General features: G+C 40.0%; 1 protein-coding gene across 1 annotated transcript in view; it reads right to left on the bottom strand.

Moving 5' to 3' along the window:
* The window catches only part of DCC (DCC netrin 1 receptor), a 776,413-nt gene that overhangs the window by 365,572 nt on the left and 383,880 nt on the right, over positions 1-26,961 (bottom strand). Inside the window, 2 exon segments of the mRNA XM_073789896.1 lie at positions 189-343; positions 17,290-17,446. Of these exon segments, the coding sequence (XP_073645997.1) occupies positions 189-343; positions 17,290-17,446 (312 nt within the window).

Here is a 26,961-nt window from a genome sequence, read left to right as displayed (position 1 = left end):
GATATGGCCAAAGTGGGAAGGCCATTTTGTTAAAGTTATCTTACCTTTAAAAACCCTCGGGTTAAACATGTTGCTTCAGAAATATTCCTTCCATTCCGTCACCTCAATAAATTATTATGAAAGGATTCAAAGATATCGCCAACGAAAACAAATGCTTTCTAAATTTGCCCTTCCTGTCTCATACTCACACTCAGGCTGAGTGGCCACCTTGATGGGCTGAGAGCTCTCCCCTGGTCCCCACTCGTTGTAGGCCACGACTCGGAAGGTGTACATGGCTTCTGGCTTCAGGTTTCCCACAGTAAACTGAAGGGACCCAGGCTGGGATGTATTCACTGCTCGTTCCCTAGGAAATAAAAGTTGCAGGGAAAGATTATTCCCACATGAATACTTTTAGCCACAGCCTTTACTTAATGAGCAAGAGAGGGGCTTCCCTGGTGGCGCAGTGGTTAAGAATCCGCCTGCCAATGCAGGGGACACAGTTTCGATCCCTGGTCCAGGAAGATCCCACATGCCGCGGAACAACTAAGCCCTTGCGCCACAACTACTGAGCCTGAGCTCTAGAGCCCGTGAGCCACAACTACTGAAGGCCATGTGCCTAGAGTCTGTGCTCTGCAATGAGAGAAGCCACCGCAATGAGAAGCCATCGCACCACAATGAGAAGCCCGCGCACCGCAAGGAAGAGTAGTCCCCGTTCTCCGCAGCTAGAGAAAGCCCGCGCACAGCAACGAAGACTCAACGCAGCCAAAAATAAATAAATTAATTAATTAAAAATAATAATAATGAGCAACAGCAGTAAGGTAGACCAAAAGGTTGCTCACTCATTTCCTGTTGACTCTGCATGTAAGGCAAGACCTCGAAGGCTTACTATGGGATGTAAACTGACTGGAAGAGCCTATAAATAAATGTTGCAGGGTTTCTGGGGAGTTCAAGTTTATGCCATTCCCATGAACCTTGCATACGAAAGTCTTTTCCCTTGACACTTTACAATTTAGTCTCAAAACTCATAACAAAGAGCTAGTAAAATAAGAAGAAGCGTCTGGAACGTAGGCAGGAAGATGCGTTTTGTAAACATTCAGCTAATGACAGAAATCAGGGTTTTGATTACTCCACAAGCCAGTCTTTGTCAGTACTGTCAACAAATGCATTTATGCATTTTCCTTCATTGTAGGAAAGGAAAAGGCAGATGCCAAGTGTTGATGTGTACAGAGCTTGAGGTCCTGTGGTTACGTTAAGTGCAATTTAGTGAAAGAAGTAGATGCCCTTCCTCGTGAGGAGAAAGTGGAACACGTGTCTACTTGCCTTTTCTTCAAGCCACATCTACATGTGTCCAATTTATTTTCCAATTAAAAACTTCCTCAGAGGGCTCCAAACAAATGAATTAACCTGCTGATCATGGTGAGATTTATAGTTCACATTAAGAGAAGACAAATCCTACGAATATGGATGCTGACATATAAGAACCGGAACTCCTGAAGTACGCTTTAAGGACCCACATGATTCTAGACATTTATATCCTCATTGGTCTCGCACAATCGAATGTGAAGAAAGAGTTCCTTCTAGCCACTTAACTGTTTCTTAAGGTTTCTACGTCTAGATGATATCTCTTACATCTCAGTGGAATTATATATTCATTTTAATTTTACCATTCAGTTTTATTTTGTTTGGGGAGATATTTAAAATAAAACCTATTTTGCTGCCAGGGTAAAGTAAGCTTCCAAAGAGAAAAGTGAAAACAAAGTTCTACGGGCATGAATAGTGATTGCCGGGCATATATACACTCTTAATTTGACTGATATGACAGAGACTGGCTGGATCCTCCTCAAACCTATTTCTCCTTCTTCATGTACTAGACTGTATGTCCTGGCTCCCCTGAAGCCAAGATGAGGCCATGTGACTGGGTCTAATCAATGAGCTTGAGTGTACACAACGCGTGCTGATTCCAGGCCTGGCCTTGAAAAACCACATATGTGGCAGGCAGACCTTGGAAGCCATACACAGATGATGGAGAAGTCAAATTTTTGCAAGAATTCTGGAGAAGACCTGGGAGAAGAACTGCCTGTCAATCGGGAACATCCTTTTCCTATAATACTTTACAGAGTCAAACAGATTAGAGCCATTATAAATTTGAGGGCTTGTTATAGCGGTTAGCATTCATTTATCCATTACCGCTCATAATTAAAATATGCACACTGAGTGGCTACCAGGGGCAAGGTGGAGGGAGGGATGGGATGCTAGTATTTAATGAATACAGAGTTCAGTTGGGGAAGATGAACAAACTCTGGAGATAGAGGGCAGTGAAAGTTGTGCCGTAAGGCGAATGCAATTCATGCCACAGAACTCTACACTTAAAAATGGTTAAAACTGTAAATGCTACGTTTTGTATATTTTACCACGATAAACAAACAAAAAAACACCCTGTATGAATCTGGATATAGCCCAAGGTTTAGGTATCCCTCTACAAGTACTGTGTTAATTTGCTGCAAGGCTGAATTGTGACTTACAGTGAGGGAGGGATGTGGGTGGGATTCAATAGCGACCTATCTGTAAGTAGGAGTAAGAAACATCAGATAGGGCTCCCATGTGTCACACATCACACTGATCTATTCTACCAAACTAAGATGATTCAGGCCAATAGATTGCTTTTCAAAAGAAAACCCTCATAATCAGATTGTACGCCTTGTGGATGTAGACAGTTTTGCATATTATTTTCTTTCAGCAGAATTTTTATATGCATTGCCTCTCTTTTTGTATAAATAGGATGGTTTTATTATCATTATTTTATAGATGTAAAAGTGAGATTTAAAGAAACAACATTTTTTTAAAGGACTCACAGTTAATGAATATTACCATTAAGAATGAAATTTGGGATTTCATCCTCTAGAGCCAGTATTGGTATCATTCAACAATAGGGGAAAACAAGGGGCCTATTTGGATCATGGGTACTTTGCGTAGAAGACATGAGCTCCTAAAGGGAAAGAAGAGACACTTGGGCATTCAGAAACCACTGGGAGAATGAGTGTAATTATCATCTGTTATGAGTCATTTCAGGATGTATTTTCTAAACCTTCAAGCAACATATTTGTCACTGAAGGTCAGATCTGCATACCAAAGTCCTTGAGTATCTATAAGGAAGGACAGCTTTCACAACTGACTTTATTCTTATAACTACTGAATAATTTAGATGAAATAGCTGTGTTCTAGGACATGCTGGCATAACCCCTTGAAAAGGCATTCTTCAAAGGAAAAAGAGGCAAGAACTTCTGGGCATGTCCAGGTAAGAATGTCTAAGATCATATAATAGAAACATTACTCACATATAAAAGGGGATGCTGGATTTTATTATAAGGAAGGGAGTTTTAGGTTCTTATAATCTCCAGCAGCCTCCAAAAATATCCCAGATTACTAATGGTCATGAAAAAAATTTATATTCATTGATATGGACAACTGATACTTCCTCAGCGTTAAGAGTATGAACAAAGCATCTTTAGAAAACACTTCCATGGTAGTGATCTCAGCCCTTCCTCCAACCAGACACTAGCACTGCCCTAGATTTACCACTAGTTTCTTCAATGTGGGCTCTTAGTGGTTTTAAACAACAATTTAACCTAAACATTTCCATTTTATGTGCCAATTTTCAGAAATCTGCTTATCCTATCAAACTGAGGTCACATCAAAATGCTATGTAGACTGTGGAGTGGATTCAAGAGTTTTAAGCCTGGGGTGGCTGTCTTGGCTTCCTCATTAACTTATCTGAACCTCAGGTTTCTCAGGTGCAAGCTCTGATGCTTTCTTGGGTCCCACTGGGGCAACATCAAACGTGATACCAATGCATTCTAAGACAATGGCATTTACTGCCATGTCACCCTTCACAGATTTCTTCAAAGATTCGCAGGTGGCTTTCGATCACCCCATTTGTTCTTTAATAGCTGAAAACAAACCAGCGCAAATCATTTCCCAACAAGTAAGTAGAATCTAAATTTGGAAGGGCAGTTTGTTACTCCTGTTTCTCTGGTTCCACAATAGGGCAATGCCAGCCATGTAAAGTAAACTCTCCAAAATCTCTGTGTTTAGACAGTTAGTAATTAGCCCCCTGTAGCCCATGATCCTCTGTAAGTGGGCAGATACCACACTAGGTTCTGAAGGACAGTAGACGTCAGGACTTTGCCCAGTTACTGTGTTCGGGTGTCACGACTGTCACCACACCAACCACTCCTGGGAAAGCAACAGGGGCCCAGGCTGCTTCTCCATGAAGTTCTCTCCTATAACTCTGAAGACATAATTTACCCCTCAAATCCTCAGAGCTTAGCGTCATGGTCTGAGTTGGTCAATGTACTGTCAGACAGAGCTTCATTACTCCATTTCTTTTCTCCTTGACTCTGAGTTGGTTGGCAGTGTGGGGTTCAGGCAAGTTCAAAATAAAGTTGACTGAAGTAAAGGAAGTAAATCACCTGGGCTTTCTAGAATCCATTCACTGCAAATTCATTCACTGAACATCCACATAGAGAATAAATTATAAAGTCTGTCTCCTTCTGCTGGCTGAAAAAGATGTAGGCAGCTTGCTTTCTTCGACCTTTACAAGGAGACCAAGAAGAGTGTGTTAGTAAGAAGCATCTCCTTCTTGTAAATTCTGGTTCTTGGTTGCTTTGGGTTACCTGGTTGAGGTTTCTTGGAAAATAACTCCTGTGTTCTACAAGCATACATTCTGACCCAGTAACAATACTTCTGCTGCTTTGCTGAGATGAGGCGTTTTGTTTAAAGTCTTTGTAGATGCTGATACATTTTGATTCAGGGAGTCAAACATGGTGGCATGGAATGCAGCCTTAAGCAGTATGCATTGAAACCTGACTCTGGTTAGGCTATACTCTCCCGTGCCCGGATCTGGCCCCTGCTCTGGTTCCTACTTACAATGTATTACATTATAATAGCTTTTCCTAGTTTTTTGTCATTGGTCCTCCCACTTCTGTCTTCTGTTGACAGAGATACTCTTCTAACATACATCGTCTGTCAACTCCGTGCCCAAAACATCATGCTGGCTGCCATTCTATCATTAATACAATCTCCATTCCTTGGGACAAGATTCAAAGACTTTCAAGATGTGGCCCAAACCTTTATGCACTCATCTGCAATGGGTCACTCAGCTCCACAACACCCTATCCATCCCTACCTTTGTCATTCTGACTTTCATCAATTTTGTTTTGCTTTATTTTGATTATCTTGGAGTTACTTTCTCCTGACTCAGTTCCTTCTCAGTTTGGCCCATTTGAAGCCCATTCATCCTTCAAATCCAATTCAAATGAAATCTCCTGGCTGGAGCTCTCCTACCATCATGTCCTCTGATTCAAGCAGCATAAAATATTATCTCCTTTGTGCTTTTGTTGCTCTTGCTTTACACATCTTCTTCAGCCCATATCACGTTGTGTTGACAGACAGGTCTGTCTCTTTGACTCAATTGTGAACTATTTTAGAAGAGAAGTCATATTCCATTCATATTTTATTGACACTCAGTCTATATATCCACTGCAGGTAAAGAATGCCTATGCTGCTGGTGCGCACATTTAAAAAGAAAATGAATGCATAAATAAATGTAAAAATTTTAATAGACTAATTGCATAACATCTTCACATAGTGTGATCTCAGAAATGCTTAGAGAGCTGGGTTCTGTTCTGTGTTCCATCTCAGCTTACTCAGGTGGCCTTCAGATGCCACTCCACATTCCTGGGTCTCATTTTCATGATGTGAAGAGTGAGATCTACTAAAAGAAGTTTTTTTTTGGTTTTTTTTTTTAAATCTAATATTCTTCATTGGGAATAGAAAATTACGTGTGTGTGTGTGTGTGTGTGTGTGTGTGTGTGTGTGTGTATTAGCTGAATTCAGCCCTTCTGTATTTACATTTCAGAAGTAAACACAGTTTACAGATTACGATGGTTCTGTTTCTTAGTGGATCATCTGTAACCTGTCTCCAGCATACATATTAAGAAAACACATATCCTCCTAAGGGCTAAGTATAGCGGGGCATTAACATTCAGTCACAGCTGTGAGCTGAGCAACAAACCCTGTCTTGATGTACCAAATGCCTAATTAGTTGCTTCAAGAAGGAAGAGTTCTATTAATGTTCCTTTGTAAGGAAGGACCTACGGTATTTTTGATGGAAAGATTTTTTAACATCTTTTGATCCACTCCACTTTCATTTTTCTTTCCTCAGTGAGAGCAAGAAGGGTGCAGTGATGAGAGGATATCAAAGCGGAAATATGCTGGTCACTGAAATAGGGCCCAAAGTGACAGCGGCAACAACCACCCAAATGCCACACCCTTTCTTACCCCAGAACCACAGACTTTGGAATCAGTGTTATCTTGAAGGGAAAGTAGGTTCAGAGGTGATCTACTCCAAGACAAAGCATGATGGGGGAACAGAGATCATCTTCTTGGTCAGAGGCATTTCCACTAAAGTTTGGTTAAAAATTGTTTTTACTTGAATCGTTTAAAACACACACACACACACACACACACACACACATACGGTCTGAGGAACAGGCTTTAAAAATGTTTGCCTTAACATAATCTCTGTTGGCGCACCTAGGACACATCCAAAAGACTACTGCATCCAATAACTACTGCAACAATAAATAAAAAAGCTACCTTTTCACAGAAAAAGAAAAGTTTGGGATTCAAGTTATTTATCTTGCTTAGTTCCAGCCAATGCTCCCCTAATAAATATGAGTGAGTTCTGGGCCCTCTTCTCGTTTTGTTTTATGGGGATGGCCCATCTTCTCCTTCCCTAGCTGCTGTTATCATCTACATGCTGACAAATTCCTGATATGTTATCTCCAACCCAAACTTCTCCTCTGGGCTCCAGGTTCCTATTTTCAAGGCTCTGCCTGACAGACATTCCAACTTGAAAGTTGTAAAGGTATGTCAAACACAGCGTGTCCGAACCTGAATTTCCGACCTTCATTCTCAAACCTGGATCTTTTCCAGCATCCTAATTTCAGCAAATTGCCCCACCATCTGTCCATCTAAATAAGCTGAAATCTCTAAACAATGCTTGAAAACCCCCTCTGTCTCACCATTAATGACCAGTCTTGTACCTTGTTCTGTCCATTTTGCTTCCTAAATATTTCTAGATGTGTCACTGCTCCAGCTCCACTGATACACTTAGTCTTGCCCACCTACTAAACACGACTAAACTGTTTCCAAGAAGACTATTCCCTTCTCGATCGTTTCCCACACAGTTCTGGACACATTGTCAACTCACAAGTGAATAATGGGTTGTTCATTTACATGTGGAAACTGTCGATGACAGGTTTTATATTGCAATACGCATCAGGGCCATGGGAAAAATTCAACCACTCATTTTGAGGTAAAGAGGACAGGGTTTTACATTTTGCAGAGAAGCAGAGTGAGAGGAGGGCTGACTCTGCCCTGCTTTAAGCCAGAGCCAGAAAGTGGTTGGATTCTGAGTCTCGTTCTCTTTCCATCACAACACACTCCCTTCATAACAAGCTTCATCTGCTGCCCGGTCCTCAACCGAGAAGCAGGGAAAGAATATGTAAACACCGTGTTGAAAATGTAACGCACGATGAATTCTAAAATGAATCCTCCACGGCAATCATGAAAAGCTGGTCTCTAATCCCAAGCAGTGAGCAGGGGTTTCCTGTGGTGGCATAAAACCAGGTAAAGCATACAGTGCTGCACGTTGGAAGGCTCTGTCCAGTCTTTGTTCTGCCACAAAATAGGCGTGTGACCTTGAGCGAGTCAGGGGCTATCCTGCAGCCTTCCCTGCTTCATTTGCAAAAAGAAGATACCAGTCCCTTATCTGCCTAACTCACAGGGTTATTGTGAGGATTATACTGAATGATGCCTATGAAAGTGTTTTAATTCTCTCATCTGAACTCCCGCAGTACTTTATATGTACGTCTTTTAGGAAATATCTTTTACTTTGTGTGGTATAGTAAAGAGATCGCTGGACTAGAAACCTGCATTTAAATCCTGCTTCTAATATTTCCTAGTTGTGTAGCTTCTTAGGCAATGCTTTGTAGACATTCTCAATTGAGTCACACAAGCTCATTTGTAAAATAGAGATTATCGTCCCTGCCTTATCTGAGGATCAAATGGGCTAATGTTTGTGAAACTGATAAAGTTCTTTCTAAATATGAATTGGGAAATACCTGTATTTCACTGATTGTTCACTTCCAACCCACACCATAGTTAGCACCTGGTACTAAATAACAAAAAGTTGAGTGCTTTCAGTGTACCAGGCAATGAGCAAGTGTTTTAGGCACATTTTCTTAACTTTGTCTAATATTCATCACAACATTACATGTCAGGTACTATCAGTATTCCACGAGTGGAAATGAAGGCACCAATAATTGCCCCAAGGCCACACAGCTAGTAAAATTCTGAGCCAGGACTGCAACCCAGGCCGTTCAATTTCACAGCCCCAAAGCCTTAACCTTGTGAATACACGGAGTCACACTCCATACGTAATTTTAGATTATTGAATGGAAGGTATAACGTTCTATGCACACATAAAAAGTTTGCTACTGTGTCTTATATACAGTAGATAAATGATGCAAATTAACTTTGCCACTGAATCAGAAAATTATCAGAAAGAAGCCTACAGAAGAAATCCATGTCATAAGTCTGAAGCTATCAAGAAAGCTTGGTTCTCTTCTAGATTAATCCACTAACTGCTGGAAACAAGCAAGTACAGGGATTGAGAACACCTGTTTTGGAGTCAGGGCTGCATTCAATCCTGGTTCTACCTCTTGCTAGCTATATAACAGAGGTGTAAACCTCTTTAAGCCTCATCTGGATAATGTTTTGCTGTAAGGATGAAATAAGATAATTTATATAAGATGCTTAGCCTGTTATCTGGCACAGCGAGTACTCAATAAACGCTCCGCTCTCATTCTGGAAGCTTACTCTGTGGCCTTAGGGATGCAAATGACCCCCTCCCTTGGCATCAATCTCTAGATGTGTAAGTAGCAGGAAGTTGGGCTAGGATTCCGAAGATCACTTTCCATTCTAACGATTTTTAGGTACTGGTAGGAGACAGCTGGATATCTGCGAAGCAATCGCATCTCTGTGAATTCTGGCCTTCAGGTTCTAGAATTTATGCTGTCCTCTGACTTATGAAATGAAAGCTCCTGAGGGGTTGATTAAAAAATGTTAACTGAGGCACTTGCCTTATTGACACCATTAACCAGTCAGACAGATTAATGATAATCTGAGCTAGAGTAATTGCCTGACAAAGCCATTGCAAATCTGAGGCAAATGTTAAATCCACTACCTTTTAGAAAGCTATTGTGTTAAGGGGCTAAATAAACCTATATGAGCAAACAAGCATCACAGCTAATTGCTCAGAGACATATGGCATATATTCGTTCTAGCTGAGAGCCAGAAAACAGAAAATGAACAAAGATATTGGAATCAAATTTCAAAATCAACTTTTTGTTTCTCAACTTACAAGTTTTTACTGAATTGCAGTCAGCTTTTCATCTTCCTCAGTAACACAATTTGCTTTACTGGTTGAGGAAAAATCTATTAAGAATATCACATTTGTCTCTCTGCCACTTTTATCATATCAGTTCCAATCAGTAAACGTCTATAGAAGTCAGGAGACTAGACACTTGGATACGGAATTATAAATAAGATCTAGTCTCAATCATTGGGAGAGAAACACACATGTACTCAAACTAACACAAAACCAGATACAAGGTGCCACATGCTACAATAGGGATGTAATCAAAGTGAAAGGAGAGGATAAAGGAGAAATTGATGACTTCTGACCTGGAGGACCATGTAGAGTTTCACATGGTGATTGACATTTCAGTTGGAGCTTCAATTCAACAACTATTCTGTGAGTGTTTACTCTGGGTTATGTATTGCTCTAGGTGCTGAGAATAGCTCAATGAATAGAAGTGATAAAAATATCCTTGCCCACATAATGCTTATATTCTGGCGGCGAGAAAGGAGATTCAGGAAACAATAACTAAAACGTAATAACGCAGTGGTGAAAAATAAGAATAAAAAAGGACGCTGGGATTGCTAGCAGTCAGGTAAAGCCTCCAAGAGAAAGTACCATTTCTGCAAAGACTTAATGAAAGTTAGAGAATGATCCATGTGGATGTCTGAGGGAAGGAACATTCTAGGCAGACTGAAGAACGAGTACAAAGGTCTTGAGGGAAAAGGATTCTTGGTATATATAGGAAATACAGAGAAGCCAGTGAGACTGGAGAGGAGTGAGCAAATAAGAAAACAGTAAACACAGTAAGTGATGAAGTTGGGAAGGTGAAAAGGGGTCAGATCAGGAAGGATTTCTGATTATTCTCTGAATGAGACAGGAAGTCATTGGAGGGTTTTGAAGATGAGAATTGACACAATCTAACTTGTGTTAACTCCAGGTTAACTCCAGCTGGTATGGTAAGAATAGACTTGAGAGGTTATAGCAATAGTTCACATGAGACCTGATCGTAGTAAAAAAGAGGTAAGAAGTGGTAGGATTCCATCTATGTTTTATTTTCATTTATTTATTCGACTTCTTTTTTATTATGGAAAATTTTGAGGAATACAAAATTAGACAGAATGATAGGATGAACCACTTTATTCCCATCACTCAGCTCAAATAAATCACAAAAGCCAGTCTTTTAGTATTATTTTGTAGCAAATATCAGGTATCCTATTGTATCAAGGATTCAGGAGATATTTTGACAGTACTGCCAAGATCTGATGGTGCATTTGATATAGAGTGTGAGAAAAAAAGAGGACCTAACGATGACTCCAAGGACTTTGGCCTGAGTAATGAGAAATATGCAGATGACATTGAGATGCAGGAACCTCTGGAATGATAAAGTTTTGGAAAGCGTTTGAGGCTGAAGGAAAATGGGTATTTAGTTTTGTTTTTAAGTTTTAGATGCTCATGATAAATCAAAGTTGAGAAACCAAGCAGGAATTTGGATATATGATTCAGAATTGCAGGTAAAACGTCAGGGCCAGATACACAAATCTGGAAGACTTCAACATAGTGACAGAATATAAAGTCACAAACTGGATGAAGCAAGATTTCCAAAGCCTGAGTCCTAGGGCAATTCAGTACAGGTCAGGGAGATTAGGAGTAAAAGACCCTAAAACTGAGTGGCCAGAGGGACTGGAATAGAACCAGGAGAATGTATGTAATAGAATCCAAGGGAAGAGTATGTTTCATGAAAGGGAAAGTGATCGAATGTGACAAAATTTGCTAACTATCCAAGTAATGAGAGGACCAGGAATTGGCTACTGGGTTTAGCAACATGGATGTCACCTGGTAAACCTCGATAAGAACAGTTTCAGTGAAATACTAGGGACAGAATCATGACTGGAATATGAGGTAGGTACTGGAGTGAAGTTAGACAGCTCAAGGTATGTTGCTATAAAAGGGAATAGAATGAAGTGATAGGAAGAGAGAAATGGGATTGAGAGGGATGATTTGTTGAGATGGAAAATACAAATACATGCTTGTATGCTGATGGGCATGATACCCCAAGGTGGGAAACGTTGATGAGGAGGAGAAACATTGGGCTGAAGCTTTGTTCTTTCGTTTTCAAGAAAGGGTGGGAGGGCTTCCCTGGTGGCGCAGTGGTTGGGAGTCCACCTGCCGATGCAGGGGACGCGGGTTCGTGCCCCGGTCTGGGAAGATCCCACATGGCGCGGAGCGGCTGGGCCCGTGAGCCATGGCCGCTGAACCTGCGCGTCTGGAGCCTGTGCTCCGCAACGGGAGAGGCCACAACAGTGAGAGGTCCGCGTACCGCAAAAAAAAAAGGATGGGATCTAGTGCATAAGTGAATGTTTGGCCCTGTTAAGAGCATGGGCAGTTCTTTTATAGCACTTTGAGGAAAGACAGATTAGATGCTTAAAGACCCACTTAGGTAAATCAGACATGGAAGCTGGTACAACTTTTATTGTGATTGCTACTATTTTCCAGGAGATTAGAAGCAAGGTCAATTAAGAGTAAGGGAAAGAGGGAAGGTGTTGGAGATTTGAGAAGAGAGGAAAAGGTAGGAAATATCATTAGGATCGTGTGTGAGAGAGGCTGACTGCTACGTGCGATGCAACCCCCAACACCATGAAGAGGCAACTTCAGATAAGTAGTTATGAATTTCAAGACTAGTCAGCAAAGCTACATATTTTCTTCCACGTATATTCAGCTACAAGAGTGCAAGAAAAGGTAGGTAGAAAATTACAGTTACTTGAGTTGATTTTGGCCAAGAAGTTAATATTAAATGAGACAGTAACAAGCAAAACATTGCTGTATGTCAGTCTTTATAATAATTGGCCATGGGGTTTTAGCTGTTTAACAAATGAAGGAAAACATGAAGGATGAGGGACAATGGAAATGCCATAGAATCAATGAATTGTAGGTCCCCATGGAATCAGAGTCTTAAATGGAAGGTAGGAAAATGAGAGACTGAGATGAAAGTATGAGGTTTGAAATCGAGATCATGGAGAGGCTGCAGAGAGTGGTGTTGACAAGGACCATGGTATGACCACAGGAATAACTGTCCAAGAGGGTATGGGGGAAGGATGCATGGGCTTGAAAGGTAAGGAAGATATCAATAGATGAGTAAAGGATAAAATGGTTTTATTAGCAGGAAACAGTGAGCAGCTTTGAAAATAAATGGTTCATATAAAAAAAATGGAAACCCATTGTTGTTAATTATTACTGTTACCACCATTACCTTTGGGCCTTATTTTCAGCCTCTCTTCCATACTGTCTTTGAACTCACGCTATTCTGAGACCCTCTGCCTTTGTGCAGTGACTGCCTTGGATGCTTTACTTGAATTCTTTCAATTAGTCCTCACAGCAATTCCTACAGGTAGCATTCATCTTCCCTTTGTCCACCACAGCAGAGAGATGTTCTTCCTGGTTTTTACATAATTAAATACACAAAACTCACATGTCTGATAAAACAGTAGTACCATTTCCAAACCCAGCCATTTGGACTTAAGTGATATATATATATATATTTTTTTTCTTTTTTTCTTTTGTTGGTAGGTGGGCCTCTCACTGTTGTGGCCTCTCCCGTTGCGGAGCACAGGCTCCGGATGCGCAGGCTCAGCGGCCATGGCTCACGGGCCCAGCAGCTCCGTGGCATGTGGGATCTTCCTGGACTGGGGCACCAACCCATGTCCCCTGCATCGGCAGGCGGACTCTCAACCACTGCACCACCAGGGATGCCCAAGTGGTATATTTTTAATCTTCATAGGTTATAGGAATCACACTCTACCTATATATAGATTGGAGATAGACTTCTATTCAAGGGAGTTTGGTAGTTATTGTGTGCATGTCTTTACATAGAAATTTTATCATATTTAAATTTGAAACACTTTCACATTTTTAAGCAGTGAAGTCAGTGATCCAAACTGTATTTCAAAAAGATAGCTCGAGGAACTTCCCTGGTGGCCCAGTGGTAAAGAATCCGCCTTCCAATGCAGGGGACGTGGGTTCGATCCCTGGTCAGAGAACTAGGATTCCACATGCTGCAAGGCAACTAAGCCCACGCGCCACAACTACTCAGCTCACGCGCCTCAACTAGAGAGTCCGCGTGCTGCAACTAAGACCCGACGCAGACAAAAATAAATTAAATAAATAAATAAATAATACATTTTTTTAAAAAAAGGAGACTTTAAAAAAAAAAAAAGATAGCTCGAGACAGTGAGGAGGATGGATTAGAGGGTGAGTAGCTATTGTCAGAGATCAGGTAAGTGATGGTGGAGATGACAGAATACAGGGGCGATGGCTGAGCCGTGGCCAAGGTAGATCTGCCAGGACCTGATGACTAATGGCAGTGCTAACATTCAGGGAGGAATAAAATATGACCTGGGGTTTGCTACTTGGTCAACAGGATGGAAGGTACTAACATAAACTAAGAAATGTAAAGAAAAAGATATTTAAGGAGGAGACAGTGAGTATGGTTTTGGGCAGGGTGAATTTAAGGTGCCTCCAGGAAGTCCATGTGGATACATGAAGACAAGGGGGCAAGAATCCTTACCTGTTTTCACAGCTGCACGCAAAGAACTTACAAGACTTCTCATAAGGACACAGAGTTAAACAGTGGTAGAGATTCCACTAAAACAAATGCCTGCTTCCTCAGGTAATGAACGATCTTAGGGAACATATGTATATTTCTTTCCTTTCATTTTAAAGTCAGGTCAAATTGTAAAAGAAAACAGAAACTTAAAGATATACTTTGCTGCTGTGAACTGGAAAGAAAAGCATTTTGAGACGCAGCACGAGAGAAGCTGCAGTGTGCCATCCGATCATCACACTGCAGCATTTTGAGCTGAATACACTCCAGCCAGCCCAAACTGTCCTGTGCCTTTCAAATCCTGAAGGGTTCCTCCAGGTCATTACGTGTTGAAAGCACTCACAGGTTTGAGAGACTAGAAGCCTCACACTTGAATCCTGGCTCTGCCCCCCTCCCCGTCCCCATTGTTCTCAACAGGCACTGGAAGGCTTGTGACAGCCATCACATCTAGTCTCTTCTTCTCCAGAAGAACGAATAGTGATAGTCAGGATCAGTGTGAGCTCAGCCTTGTCAACAACTAGGTCCCACCAGATTCATCCTCTCTCTGTGTGTCTCTCTCTCCTTCACTCTCTCTCTTTCTTTCTCCTTCTCCCTCTCTACTTCCCCTATGCCACCATTATCACCCCCACCAAATATTCTATATATGGAGATGCATAAAACAGGTCATATTTCTTTTGGCTGGAAAACTTTACAGAAAATGAATGCTGCCCTCATTCAAGAATGAAAGAAGGGGACTTTCCTGGTGGCGCAGTGGTTAAGAACCTGCTTGCCAATGCAAGAGACACGGATTCAAGCCCTGGTCTGGGAAGGTCCCACATGCTGTGGAGCAACTAAGCCCGTGCGCCACAACTACTGAACCTGTGCTCTAGAGCCTGTGAGCCATAACTACTGAGCCCGACTGCTGCAACTACTGAAGCCTGCATGCCTAGAGCCCATGCTCCACAACAAGAGAAGCCACAGCAATGAGAACGCTGCACACCGCAACGAAGAGTAGCCCCTGCTCGCCGCAACTAGAGAAAGCCCACACGCAGCAACGAAGACCCAATACAGCCAAAAATAAATAATAAAATAAAATAAATAATATTAAAATAAAGAAAGGATGAAAGAAGAAGCTGCCACATCCCAGGAACCCCTGTGTACCACTGGATGTCCACTTTAGACTGGTTGTATATAGGAGGAGGTTTAAAATGGAAGAAAAGATGTGAAACTTGGAACTCAGCCAAGTCAACAGACGGCTATTTTGTAAAGATCCTAGTTACCTTATCAAAACCCTCATCTACTGAAGGACATAATGATGCTGTTCCCTCCCCGTGTGAGAGGCGTAGGTAGGTCTGCTGAGTACATTTGAAAATAGGTGTTCTTCTCTACAGAATCTTGGGATTTAGCAATATATTGTTTCTCTAAAGCAAATTCAGCTTTCACACGCTGATCTCTTTTATCACCTTTAATTGGCAACATAAAAAAAACCCAAAAGTTGATGAGGAGAGAAACTTACAAAATGCTTAAAAAACAGAATGGAAAGGTCCATTAAGAAAGCTTCCTATAGCTTTCTGATTCCTTCTAAGTGAGACGTTTACAGAGTGGCTTTATGCTTTAATCTTACCAATCACATGGGCATTTGATAAATATTACAAAATTCCATTTCAAGCAGTATGGCAAACTAGATAGTATGTGAAAAACCCTTCTGTTACAGCACGCCTAAAATGCTGCCAAAATTGTTCAAAATCTCTTTTATTAACAAAAAAATTATCCAGGAACTTGCTGGCAGCAAAGTAAGAGAATTATCACAGTGGGAAAGCTGACTTGCGGGGCCGGTGTTTAACTGAGAGTATTTGCCTTTCAAGAGAAGTCTGGAGCTAGTAGCTTTAGAAACTAACAGGAGAAGAGAACAAGAAACAAATCTGCAGGTGAAGTTGGGTACAAGGTCTGACTCGAGAACCTTGCATACAGCCAGGATCCTGAAAGACCAAACTTCAGTGGATGAACTAGAAAGTGAAATTAGCCTCATAAGAGAATTGGTGAATACATGCCAGTCTCAGTCTTAGCTCAGTTGGAACAACAAAAACGTCTCTAAAAATTGCTTACCACAAGTCTGCATTTATTTATTTAAGTTGATAAGTTAAAAATGGCAGAAAAACAAATGTATCACACAATGGATTTTCTGATAACTAATAAAATATCAGTACGAGACCTGTATGGACCAAATATACCTTAGTGAAAATTTGGTTTAATGTGGTCTCGTTTTGGTAAAGCAAATCCTCCCCTGAGAATGTACTTTAAACCTTGGCCTCAAAAATTCCCTCAGATAAATTTCTAAGGACTAGATTTAACAATCAAGAATCACTCAAACATGGGAAGAAGTAATCCCCCATGAGGAAGAGTCAGCAGAAACACAAAGACTGCAGATATGAGAGTGATCAAATAGAGAATATAAAGTAAGTGTAATATATTTAATTAAATGGGTGTCATACAGTTTATTCTTATAGATTAGAACTAACCAATAACTATCATAGACTTACAAATCAAACTTCAAAGCCTTAAAACAGTGAAACATCTTAAAGAAAAAATGATGAGAAAAAACCCCAAAAAACAAAAAACAACAGTAGATTGTAATCTTGAAACGAGACTCATACAGCTCACTTTTACCTAGACAATAATGATATTAAGAACTTTTAGCAAATACTAGATACTCTTAAATGACCTTTGTAAATGCAAGCTAATTTAATCCTAACAAAAACCTTCAAGGTAAGTACTATTATTTCCTCTTTATTAAAGAGTGAAGTAAGGTTTAGAGAAGTTATGTCATTTTCTTGAGATCACATGATGTCAGTGACAGAGCTGAGTTTGCACCCTGCCACACTGGTTCTCCCACACTTGGTTCTATCAATACACAGCCCAATTCTGTTCTCTGCTTACCACTTTGAAACTCAAGGAAATTAAAAAAACAAACAAAAAACCCTGATATCATATATTTACATGCTTTTCTGTTTTTCAAGGAAGTTTTCTATAAATGATTGAATTTGATTCTGTACACAATCCTGCCTTAAAAAAAACCCCACACAGGCAACAGAGACATGTTATCTCCACCGAGTAATGAGTGAAGGGCACAGAGGAGAGATTTCCCACAGTCTCCAAAGTTCCTGCTCAAGACCTCCCGCTGCCATCACGCCACAGTCTACATTTAAAGACCTGGTGGATTAGGCTGAATTTCATTGGTAGTACCTACCTGTTGTCTCCTTCTCTGGAGTAAAAAACCGTGAAGGCTTGAATGTTCCCTTTTGCTTCTGCGGGCGGGCGCCAGCTGAGACGGACAAACCGACTGGAAACCAGGACAGGGACCACGTCTCTGGGAGCAGAAGGGAGGATGCTGGAGCTCGGGATAGCTAAGGAGGAAGGAGAGGAGGCTGTCAGAAGTGTTGGGACATGGGTAAGAAATGCATAGGAAGGCAAAGAAGACCCGTTAGCAAACATAGAATGGTACCTTCCCATAGATTCTAAAGGAAGGAACAAAAGAGGAAGAAAAGAAACAGTAAGTGGAATCAAAGGTATTAAGAGTGTATATGTTAATCCCAAACTCCTAATTTATCCCTCCTCCACCCCTACTATATATAAAATAGATAACCAACAAGGACCTACTGTATAGCATGGAGAACTATACTCAATATTTTGTAATAACCTATATGAGAAAAGAATCTGAAAAAGAATATCTATATCTATATCTATATCTATATCTATATATATATATATCTGAATCAGTTTGCTGTACATCTGAAACTAACACAACATTGTAAACCAACTACACTTCAATTAAAAAAATAAAATGGGGACTTCCCTGGTGGCGTAGTGGATAAGAATCTGCCTGCCAATGCAGGGGACACAGGTTTGATCTCTGGTCCAGGAAGATCCCGCATACCGCAGAGCAACTAAACCCGTGTGCCACAACTACTGAGCCTGTGCTCTAGAGCCCACGAGCCACAACTACTGAAGCCCACATTCCTAGAGCTCGTGCTCCGCAACAAGAAGCCACCGCAATGAGAAGCCCGTGCACCGCAACGAAGAGTAACCCCCGCTCACCACAACGAGAGAAAGCCCGTGTGCAGCAATGAAGACCCAACACAGCCATAAATAAATAAATATATTTTTTTAAAAAAAGCTTTTAAAAAAAATCTGTCAGAGTAGTACGAATCTGAAGACATTGATATAAAACGTTGGCTAGGGTATAGCACCTTCATGCTATCAGCTGAAGTTTGTAAGAGTACAATCTTTTTTAGAAGTCAATTTGGCAAAATACTTTAAAATGAAAAATATTCATACCATTTGACCAAACATTCTCAGGCCTGTAAATTTATCACTGCAAAAATAGCAAATACCCCCTTTATCAATGAATCCATGTTAAAATCACAGATAGCATGTTTTCTCAAAATGTAATACCTATACATCTCACCACTTTAAAGAAAATGGGATCCTTTCAATTTTTTTTTTTTAAACAAAAGATTTTTTAAAAACAAAATGTGAACAATGATGGCTTGGAAAAATCTTTTGAGAATTTTCAAGAAGTTAGAAAGGTAAGTTTTCAAAGAACAGGAAAGAAACTCTCAAATCCTCTTCCGCCAAGAGCGCTCTGCTTATAGACGGCACCACATCAAAAACGAGTTGGTTTCTCCACCCATTCAGGGGCTCCCAACAAGGAGGGTGATGGGGCTCCACACAGATGCTTTTTGCTCCAGGCTTCCGAAGTGTCTTCTCACAGAGCTAGTCTAGACTCGATTTATCAGACAAAGCTCAGGAGACAATTAATCATGGACTCCTTACCTCAATTTCAACAGTCGTTATATAAAAAGGAAGGGGCACATTTTTAACAAAGGAATGGCTTCTTACTTTATACAAGAGAAATCATTTTGTTCTTACTAATCCTTCATGCTTTCTCTCAACGGTAACTTGTCATCACATAAGGTCTCAATAAAGAACCAATCAGGACTTCTTTTCTTTGCTCTTGGAGCCCTAATCTCCAGTCTGGCCCTAATCTCCCGGGTCCATTACTGTTGTCATGGTTACAGTTTCTTTATCTATTGTCATGGAGAAGAAGAGGAGAATTTGCCACAGTATAACATAGTCTTTTGGTTTTTCTTTTAAATATATTTTATGATAGCAACATCCGGAAAAGGAGGTGATTTCTTAAGATAATGTAAATCCAAAGAATAGATAGTTTTGAAACTCAAAACCAATAATAATAACATTTTTGTGATGTCATCGCAAAATCATTGATAACAATTACAATATTGGGTTAAGTTTTCTGTAGAGCTACATTCCCTCTAGATACCAGAGACACTTTCTTTCTGTTGGATTTTTAATATACAGTGTTTACGGACATTCATTTTTCTCTGAGCTTATTAACAATGCCTGACCTCCAATCCCTGTGAGACATATGAAAGATGATAAGACATATTCATAAAAACACAAAAATATTTAATTTGCATTAAACATCATACAACCAACCCTGTTACTCCCCATGTCTATTTTTATTTTATAGAACTAAAATACTATAAACGTAGCCAGCAGATCAGCCAGATGATTTATTTATTGCATCTTTTCATTAGCTGGCAGATTTGATAAAAATAAAATATAAACAGAGAACATTAGTGAAATGATAGGATCTTCTAACTGTGCTAAGGCCAAACATCTATGTCTTTTCCTTTTGGACTTTTTTCTTGTTTTTATTCCTTTGACACCAAACTCTAGCTTTTAATTGTCTAAATGGAGAAGTAGATAACATTTAAATTGTAGTTTGGAGTTTTTAGAGTTCACAAAGTAATTTCACAAGCTTACTGAAAAAAGCTTGGCTGTATATGGTTGAAAATGACAAAGACTAACATTTTTTTCTAAAGTTCCACATTATTTTCAAAATTCAAAGAATCATGGCGTTTGAGCTAGTGTATTATGAATTTTAATAAATCTAAGAAATGTGGACTAAAAAACATAGTGATTTGAAACCATTTTTCAATTTTGGTTAGCATGAGATAGCAATGAATGAACTATACAATATCTCATTAAACCTAAATATTTACATGAAATAACTTACTGGATTAGTATCTAAAAACAAGTAACCATTATTTATTGAATGTCTATAACCTCCTATGGTTATTCTTGAAGTGAAGAATTAATTATTTTAAAACCATGAATTTTTTCTTGGGAGAGCCTGGAACTAATTTGAAGACATAAGGTATATGCATGTAAGACAATTACAAAGTTTGAGACAGTCTCTTACTTACAAATGTGTCCCGTTCTAAGTGTTTTGGCAGGATGGTTGTTTAGAAATCAGAACACACTTTCTCACTAAACCATTTCTATTCTGTTCCCAGAAACCTATTTAATTCATCATTTTATAAACTATCCATAGTAAGAGTGCTCTGGAGTTGGATCATACATGTATGAATTTTCTTTGGTAAATCAATGCATGTAACCAATAATTAATCCATTCAATATTCATGGATGGATGAGGACATGAAAGGCAAGGTGTGAAGGCCTGTTTTAATCCATTTCCCAATTCCAGGGAGGAAGGCCAGCTCGGGAATTCTCCCTGTCCCTGCTTCACCCTCAAGGACCTATCTCCTCCCACCTCCAACATGGCTCCTCCCATCCCAGTCTACCGTCTCAGTTGTCTTGGGCAGTGTTAAGCCTGATAAAGGATCCAGTTGAAGGTCTCTGGGGTTGAGAAGCTAGTCTTGAGGAGTTTCGAAAGGCTTCAGTTGCAGGCCTGGTTCCTTGCTACCTCTCAGCTCTCCAAGCTGAACTTGCTGGGTTCCATGAGAACCTCATGCTTTTACCTCTGCTACTTCCATGTGCGGAACCTGAGCTGGATGGAATTCCTCCCTCCAACTGCTTTGCTGCTCTGACCTGGGCTTCTTGAGTTCAGCCTAGGAGTCACCTCACTGATCCCCATCCTGTCTTAGGTGCCTCTGCTGAGCTTTCACCCAAGAAGAATAAGCATCCCCTCAGGACACGTCCTACACTGCACTGTTGTGGTCTAGTCACTTTTTTGTATCCTATCCCAAAGGATATGCTTGGTAAGAGTAGGTACCAAGTCTAAACCGTTCACCACAGTTTAATCCCCAAATCTAGTGCACTGTATTTAGTCACATCCTAGGCATCCAATGCATTCTTGCAGTTGTTAGCTAAAAGAAAGGCTTTGCAAACTTGTGAAATTATGATGTTTAGACTTTGATTAGAAAATTTCATTTTGCCACCATGAAAAATGGGTATTTGAGATTAGGTACTGGAAGGGGACTGAGCTATCACTGCAAGCTGGTTATGCTAATCATTATTACTCTGCTAATAAATTACAAAGTGGAGTGAAAAACTGAACTCAGAGGGAGGTTTCCAGGGAATGTAGGCTAGTGGTAAGAATATTTCATTTTGGATCAAATAGGGGAAAATGTTTCCAAAATCCAACTATGTACCAAACAATGTAAAACATGCATTCATATAGGACTGTTTCTAAGAGCAATAACATTTTATTGAGAAGCAGAAAAGAAGCCTGGAAAACTGCTTTGGCCTGACCTGTGCAGCCCTGACCTGGGGATCTGTTATAAGAAGTCCGATGCTTATCCCAGGACCACACATCAAAGAGAACTGCAAGGCTAAGGCAGTAAGCTATGAAAAATTACCTGTGGCCACACAAAGAGATAAGAAGAAAAACAAATTCTGGAAAGTATTATCATTTTAGCAGAGATAACTACATCTCTCAGAGTTTAAAGTCTTTTCAAAAGACAAAATGAGAAGAAAAAAATAATATCTGGAGAACTGGTCAACCATCACATGTGTGAATGAATGTGTTTACAATCTGTACATTGTATATATGTAAACGCATATGTTGTATGCTTTTAATGCTTTCTTTATTTTCACTTCATTTAGGGAAATACCTTTTAAAGAGTTTATCCAAAATGGAGCAAGAGTCACAAGCAGTTTGTGGAGGTGGTTAATCTATCAGTTACGTAAACAAATGGTTCTGACTAGAAAACTGCAATTAAATAGACATGATGTTGGATCCCTGCTCTGATACCCTGTGACTATGTGACTTGAGAAGTTATTTAGCTTCTTTGAAGATTATTTTCCATGTTTATTTATTTATTTTTTTTTGCGGTACGCGGGCCTCTCACTGTTGTGGACTCTCCCGTTGCGGAGCACAGGCTCCGGACGCGCAGGCTCAGCGGCCATGGCTCACGGGTCCAGCCGCTCCGCGGCATGTAGGATCTTCCTGGACCGGGGCACGAACCCGCGTCCCCTGCATCGGCAGGTGGACTCTCAACCACTGCACCACCAGGGAAGCCCTATTTTCCATGTTTAAAACTGATCCAAAATCTTTAACATGCAGTGTTGAGTGATGACGAGAGATGGACTTCAAGGGCTGCTCACACTCCCTAGTGTATGATTTGTACTCAGTAAATGGTATTTTTTATTTCTCTATCTTTAGATCCAGGGAGCAGAAAGTCTGTTTTTGCTGGCCCAATGTCAAGTTGTCAGGCTGGAAATCCAGACACCCTACTGGAAAGGCTTTAAGAAGGATTTGGGCTCTGATAGGTCAAGTGAGTTGGGGAAAAGAGTGCTTCCTATATCCAAGGACAGGACTTGGTCCCCTCCATCTCTGTGCCTATTTCCCTTAACAGGTAGCAGAGAAAAATTCATCCTTTGTTTTCCCTTTTTATCATCGCACATGCCTCCTCCTACAAGAGTTTACTTCATTTCAGGTCTTCTTTCCTTCTCTGTATTTTCTTACTAATCACTGTAGCCTTTCCATCTGTCACTATTCCAGGGCTTTACGAGGCCATCTTTAATCATCTCTCCCATCAATGTCTCTCCCTGGCATCTTTCACCAACTGCAGGAGAGCTACACTTCTACCCAATCCCCAGCTCCCTTTGCTTCCATCCTTTCCCTTGAGTTTACATCACTGAATTCCTAGTCATTGTTTATCCCTTCTCCATGCCCAGCGACCCCAAAAGTGCCGTTTCAATCATTCCCCTGTCACCAGAGCTTCCTCTAGGGATAAGGACTGACAAGTGACACCTCTCCTCCCATCTCTCATGTGCTTTTATGATCATTCACCTCAACCCAACCATATGGTGCTTTGTCCTGACTGCCATGAAATCCTCTTCTCCAACCATGGAGAACATCTAAAGAACACAAACCTCTAAAGCTACAAATCAACATGGCAGGCTTTAAGAAGCGGTGCTTTTCCATGCAATTTCCTTTGGTAATAAGACACTACCAATGTAAAATAGCTGACAGTCTGTGTCGTTAAGGAAAAAAAAAGAATTGATTCAGTGCTAGAGCATTTTAATTTTGTTGTTGTTGTTGTTAAGTAACTGAATTCTTCCAGTAAGAAATTCAAGAAAAAGTAAGTTGAAGATAATGCAGATTACGTAAGAAGAACTAAAGGTTTAAGCTACTCTCTTTAGTAGCGTAGGTACTTTTAACAACTGCTTTTACTATTTCAGAATAACAAGTGACAAAAGAAAAACAAACCTCCAATTTGATGGTTCAGTGAGTTCTACTAATGGCAAACTTCCAACTTGGTCCATGGGATTTAAAATTTATTTATTTTATTTATTTATTTTTGGCTGCGTTGGGTCTTTGTAGCTGCGCATGGGCTTTCTCTAGTTGCAGTGAGCAGGGGCTACTCTTTGTTGCGGTGCACAGGCTTCTCATTGTGGTGGCTTTTCATTGTGGAGCACAGGCTCTAGGTGCGCGGGCTTCAGTAGTTGTGGCGCATGGGCTCAGTAGTTGTGGCTCGCAGGCTCTAGAGCACAGGCTCAGTAGTTGTGGCGCATGGGCTTAGTTGCTCCGTGGCATGTGGGATCTTCCCGGACCAGGGCTCAAACCCATGTCCCCTGCATTGGCAGGCAGATTCTTAACCACTGAGCCACCAGGGAAGCCCCAGTCCATGGGATTTAAAATAGATTTCTATATTATTTATTTAAGGGTACTGTGTAAGTATAGCCGTGGAAATGCTCATTGCCAGGATGGGCGGCTTTCAATGTTCTGAAGTGTCTTTGAGAGTCATAATTTCAGACTGACAGGTTCACCAAATGCCATGTCATCTACGGACAGGATAAGAATGAGTGTGAGGAGACTGAAGGCTGGGGGCACTGGCAAGATGTGGAGGTTTACTGAGAATCTGTGTGCCGTACACTTGACTCTAACCCCTAGCTATTCACCCTTAAATTTTATAGCTACCAAAACAAATTAAAGGGAAATAAAAATAAAATGAATAAAGGAGGATATAAAGCAAAGATAAATTATTACTTATTTCGATTAAGTTTAAACAAGCAGAACATTATATCACTGCTATAAAGCCACCACAAAACAACAGGGGGCAGAGAATGTGTATGAATGATGTTTCCTTAGATCCCTGTTTCTTTTTGAATGTGTCCTTCTAAGCCTATATACAGCTGAGAGAGACAGACAGACCAATTCTATTACAGTCCCCTCTCTGGGAAGTAAGATGGTGAGCATGGAGAATTTGCAACCACAGCTGAGTGCTTACTCACGTAAGCTCATCCTGTCTCTTTTTTAATATACCGTGGTGAGGGAAATGATAGTAAAACTGTAAACCATAAAAGAGGCTTATTGGCCTGAACCTAGCATTCATTCTTCAAATCTATTAAGTAGGCGAACAAAAGGAATAACTACCAGAGATGATTGATTAAGTAATAAAAACACATTAGATAATCTTAAATTGTGGATGTGCATCAAATGCCAGTATTCTTCTTGGTCACTCTAAATAGAACAATATTAATTCCTACAGAAAAGATGGATCTTTTAAAAAGTCTTGGTAGATTTTTTTTTAATCATTCAATATGTTGATTTGCCTAAAGACCCATGTCAATTTGAATTATGGCAGGTAAAATTATCCAATAATTCAAAATATAACATAAGGCATGTGAAATTCTGAAATATAAGATACAGGTGTTCATCCACCATAACAGAGGTATCTATTTTAAGTTTGACTCCTGGTTGCTACTCTAGCTAAAGCAAAATATGTGCTTGACCTGTGTTCACACGTTTATCAGCATCAAGTAAGAGGTATGATGGATGACATTTTTTTTTCTGAAGTAAAGTAAGAATCCTGGGATTGCAGTTAGGAGACAGCCTATATTCTTCATGAGTTAGTAGCTGGGCAATTAGTTTCTAGGGTGCAGATGGGTTAATCCTTAAGGTTGCTACTACTAAGGTTCTATCATGTTAGGAAGCAACAATAACTTCCATCTCTGTCTCTTTTTTCTGTTCTTTTTTCTATTTTTTTATTTCTCTCTTTTTTTCCCTTCTTTCTTTTGAAAGTGACTCATCCAAACCTGAGACAGAATTTCGAACCCAATGGCAGCCTAACTATCTAGTTCAGGGGTGAGAGCTGGGTTTAAAGAAAACATGATATGGAAAAAGGTTAGAATTAGAGTCACTATTGATTATGGGAGGCTCAAAACAGTGGAATTCTGTGCCAGGGTCACTACTGATTACATGACCTCATTATACTGCCTTCTGTCTCTGAATTTTTCCCAGTGTCAAAATGTTGCATGAACATCCCTCTTCTTCAATACGACCATGAAGACACAAAATATAGCAGATGATGCACATAAAGTACTTTGAGTTCAGTTAAAGACAGCCTAAAAACAAAGAGGAAAACAAATGGCACCAGCCCCTGCTGTGACTATTTACCACCTTAATAAACATGAGCATTTTCCACATTAAGCTAAAACACAGACTGTTCTGCAGAGGAAGGCTCAATAATCTTAGGAATGAAATTTACACTAGAAAGATCTATAAATCTGTACCTCAAGAGGCAGATCTGAGAGTGAGAGTCTAAGGGCTTACTGGAGTCAAACAGGGCACATTGACTTACTTTCTGTGTGATACTGGATGAGATGCTAAAAGTTTCTGTGCACTACTGCAAAGACAGTCAGAAAGAAGAATAAGCCAGAATACCAGAATAGAGTGTCCAGAAATAAATGTAAAAAAAAAAAAAACATCGGAAAGCTGCTCAAGAAAAAACAGAGGGGAATACATTCTGCTATTCAAGTGGGGAGGCAGTTCTCATAATATGACAAAAATAGAACCCATGAAGAAAAATCTTGATAAATATGACTGTATTGAAACCAAAACTTTTGTATGGTAAAGCATAATAAATGACATTGAAATATGAATCAGAAACTGGGACAATATTTTTAATAATATTGAAAAGGATTGACTTGCCTAATATGCAAACAGTGTCACAAATCAATTGAACTAACCAAGAAGCCAATAAGTAAGAGAGTTAGAAAAGATGGGCAAGTAGTATCAGTATATAACTTTTATTTCAATATATTTTAAAATTCCAAGACCCCAAATAGCCAAAGCAATCTTGAGAAAGAAATATGGAGCTGGAGAAATCAGGCTCCCTGACTTCAGACTACACTAAAAAGCTACAGTAATCAAGACAGTATGGTACTGGCACAAAAACAGAAATATAGATCAAAGGAACAGGAAAGAAAGCTCAGAGACAACCCATGCACATATGGTCACCTTATCTTTGATAAAGGAGGTAAGACTATACAATGGAGAAAAGATAGTCTCTTCAGGAAGTGATGCTGGGAAAACTGGACAGCTACAAGTAAAAGAATGAAATTTTTACAACACTCCCTAATACCATACACAAAAATAAACTCAAAATGGATTAAAGACCTAAATGTGAGCCAGGCACTATAAAACTCTTAGAGGAAAACATAGGCAGAACGCTCTATGACATAAATCACAGCAAGATCCTTTTTGACCCAGCTTCTAGAGAAATGGAAATAAAAAAATATATAAACAAATGGGACCTAATTAAACTTCAAAGCTGTAGCACAGCAAAGGAAACAAGACGAAAAG

Source organism: Tursiops truncatus, chromosome 13 (genome assembly GCF_011762595.2).
Source record: "Tursiops truncatus isolate mTurTru1 chromosome 13, mTurTru1.mat.Y, whole genome shotgun sequence".
In the NCBI taxonomy this organism is placed as follows: domain Eukaryota; kingdom Metazoa; phylum Chordata; class Mammalia; order Artiodactyla; family Delphinidae; genus Tursiops; species Tursiops truncatus.
This window is presented reverse-complemented; position numbering and strand designations above follow the sequence as displayed.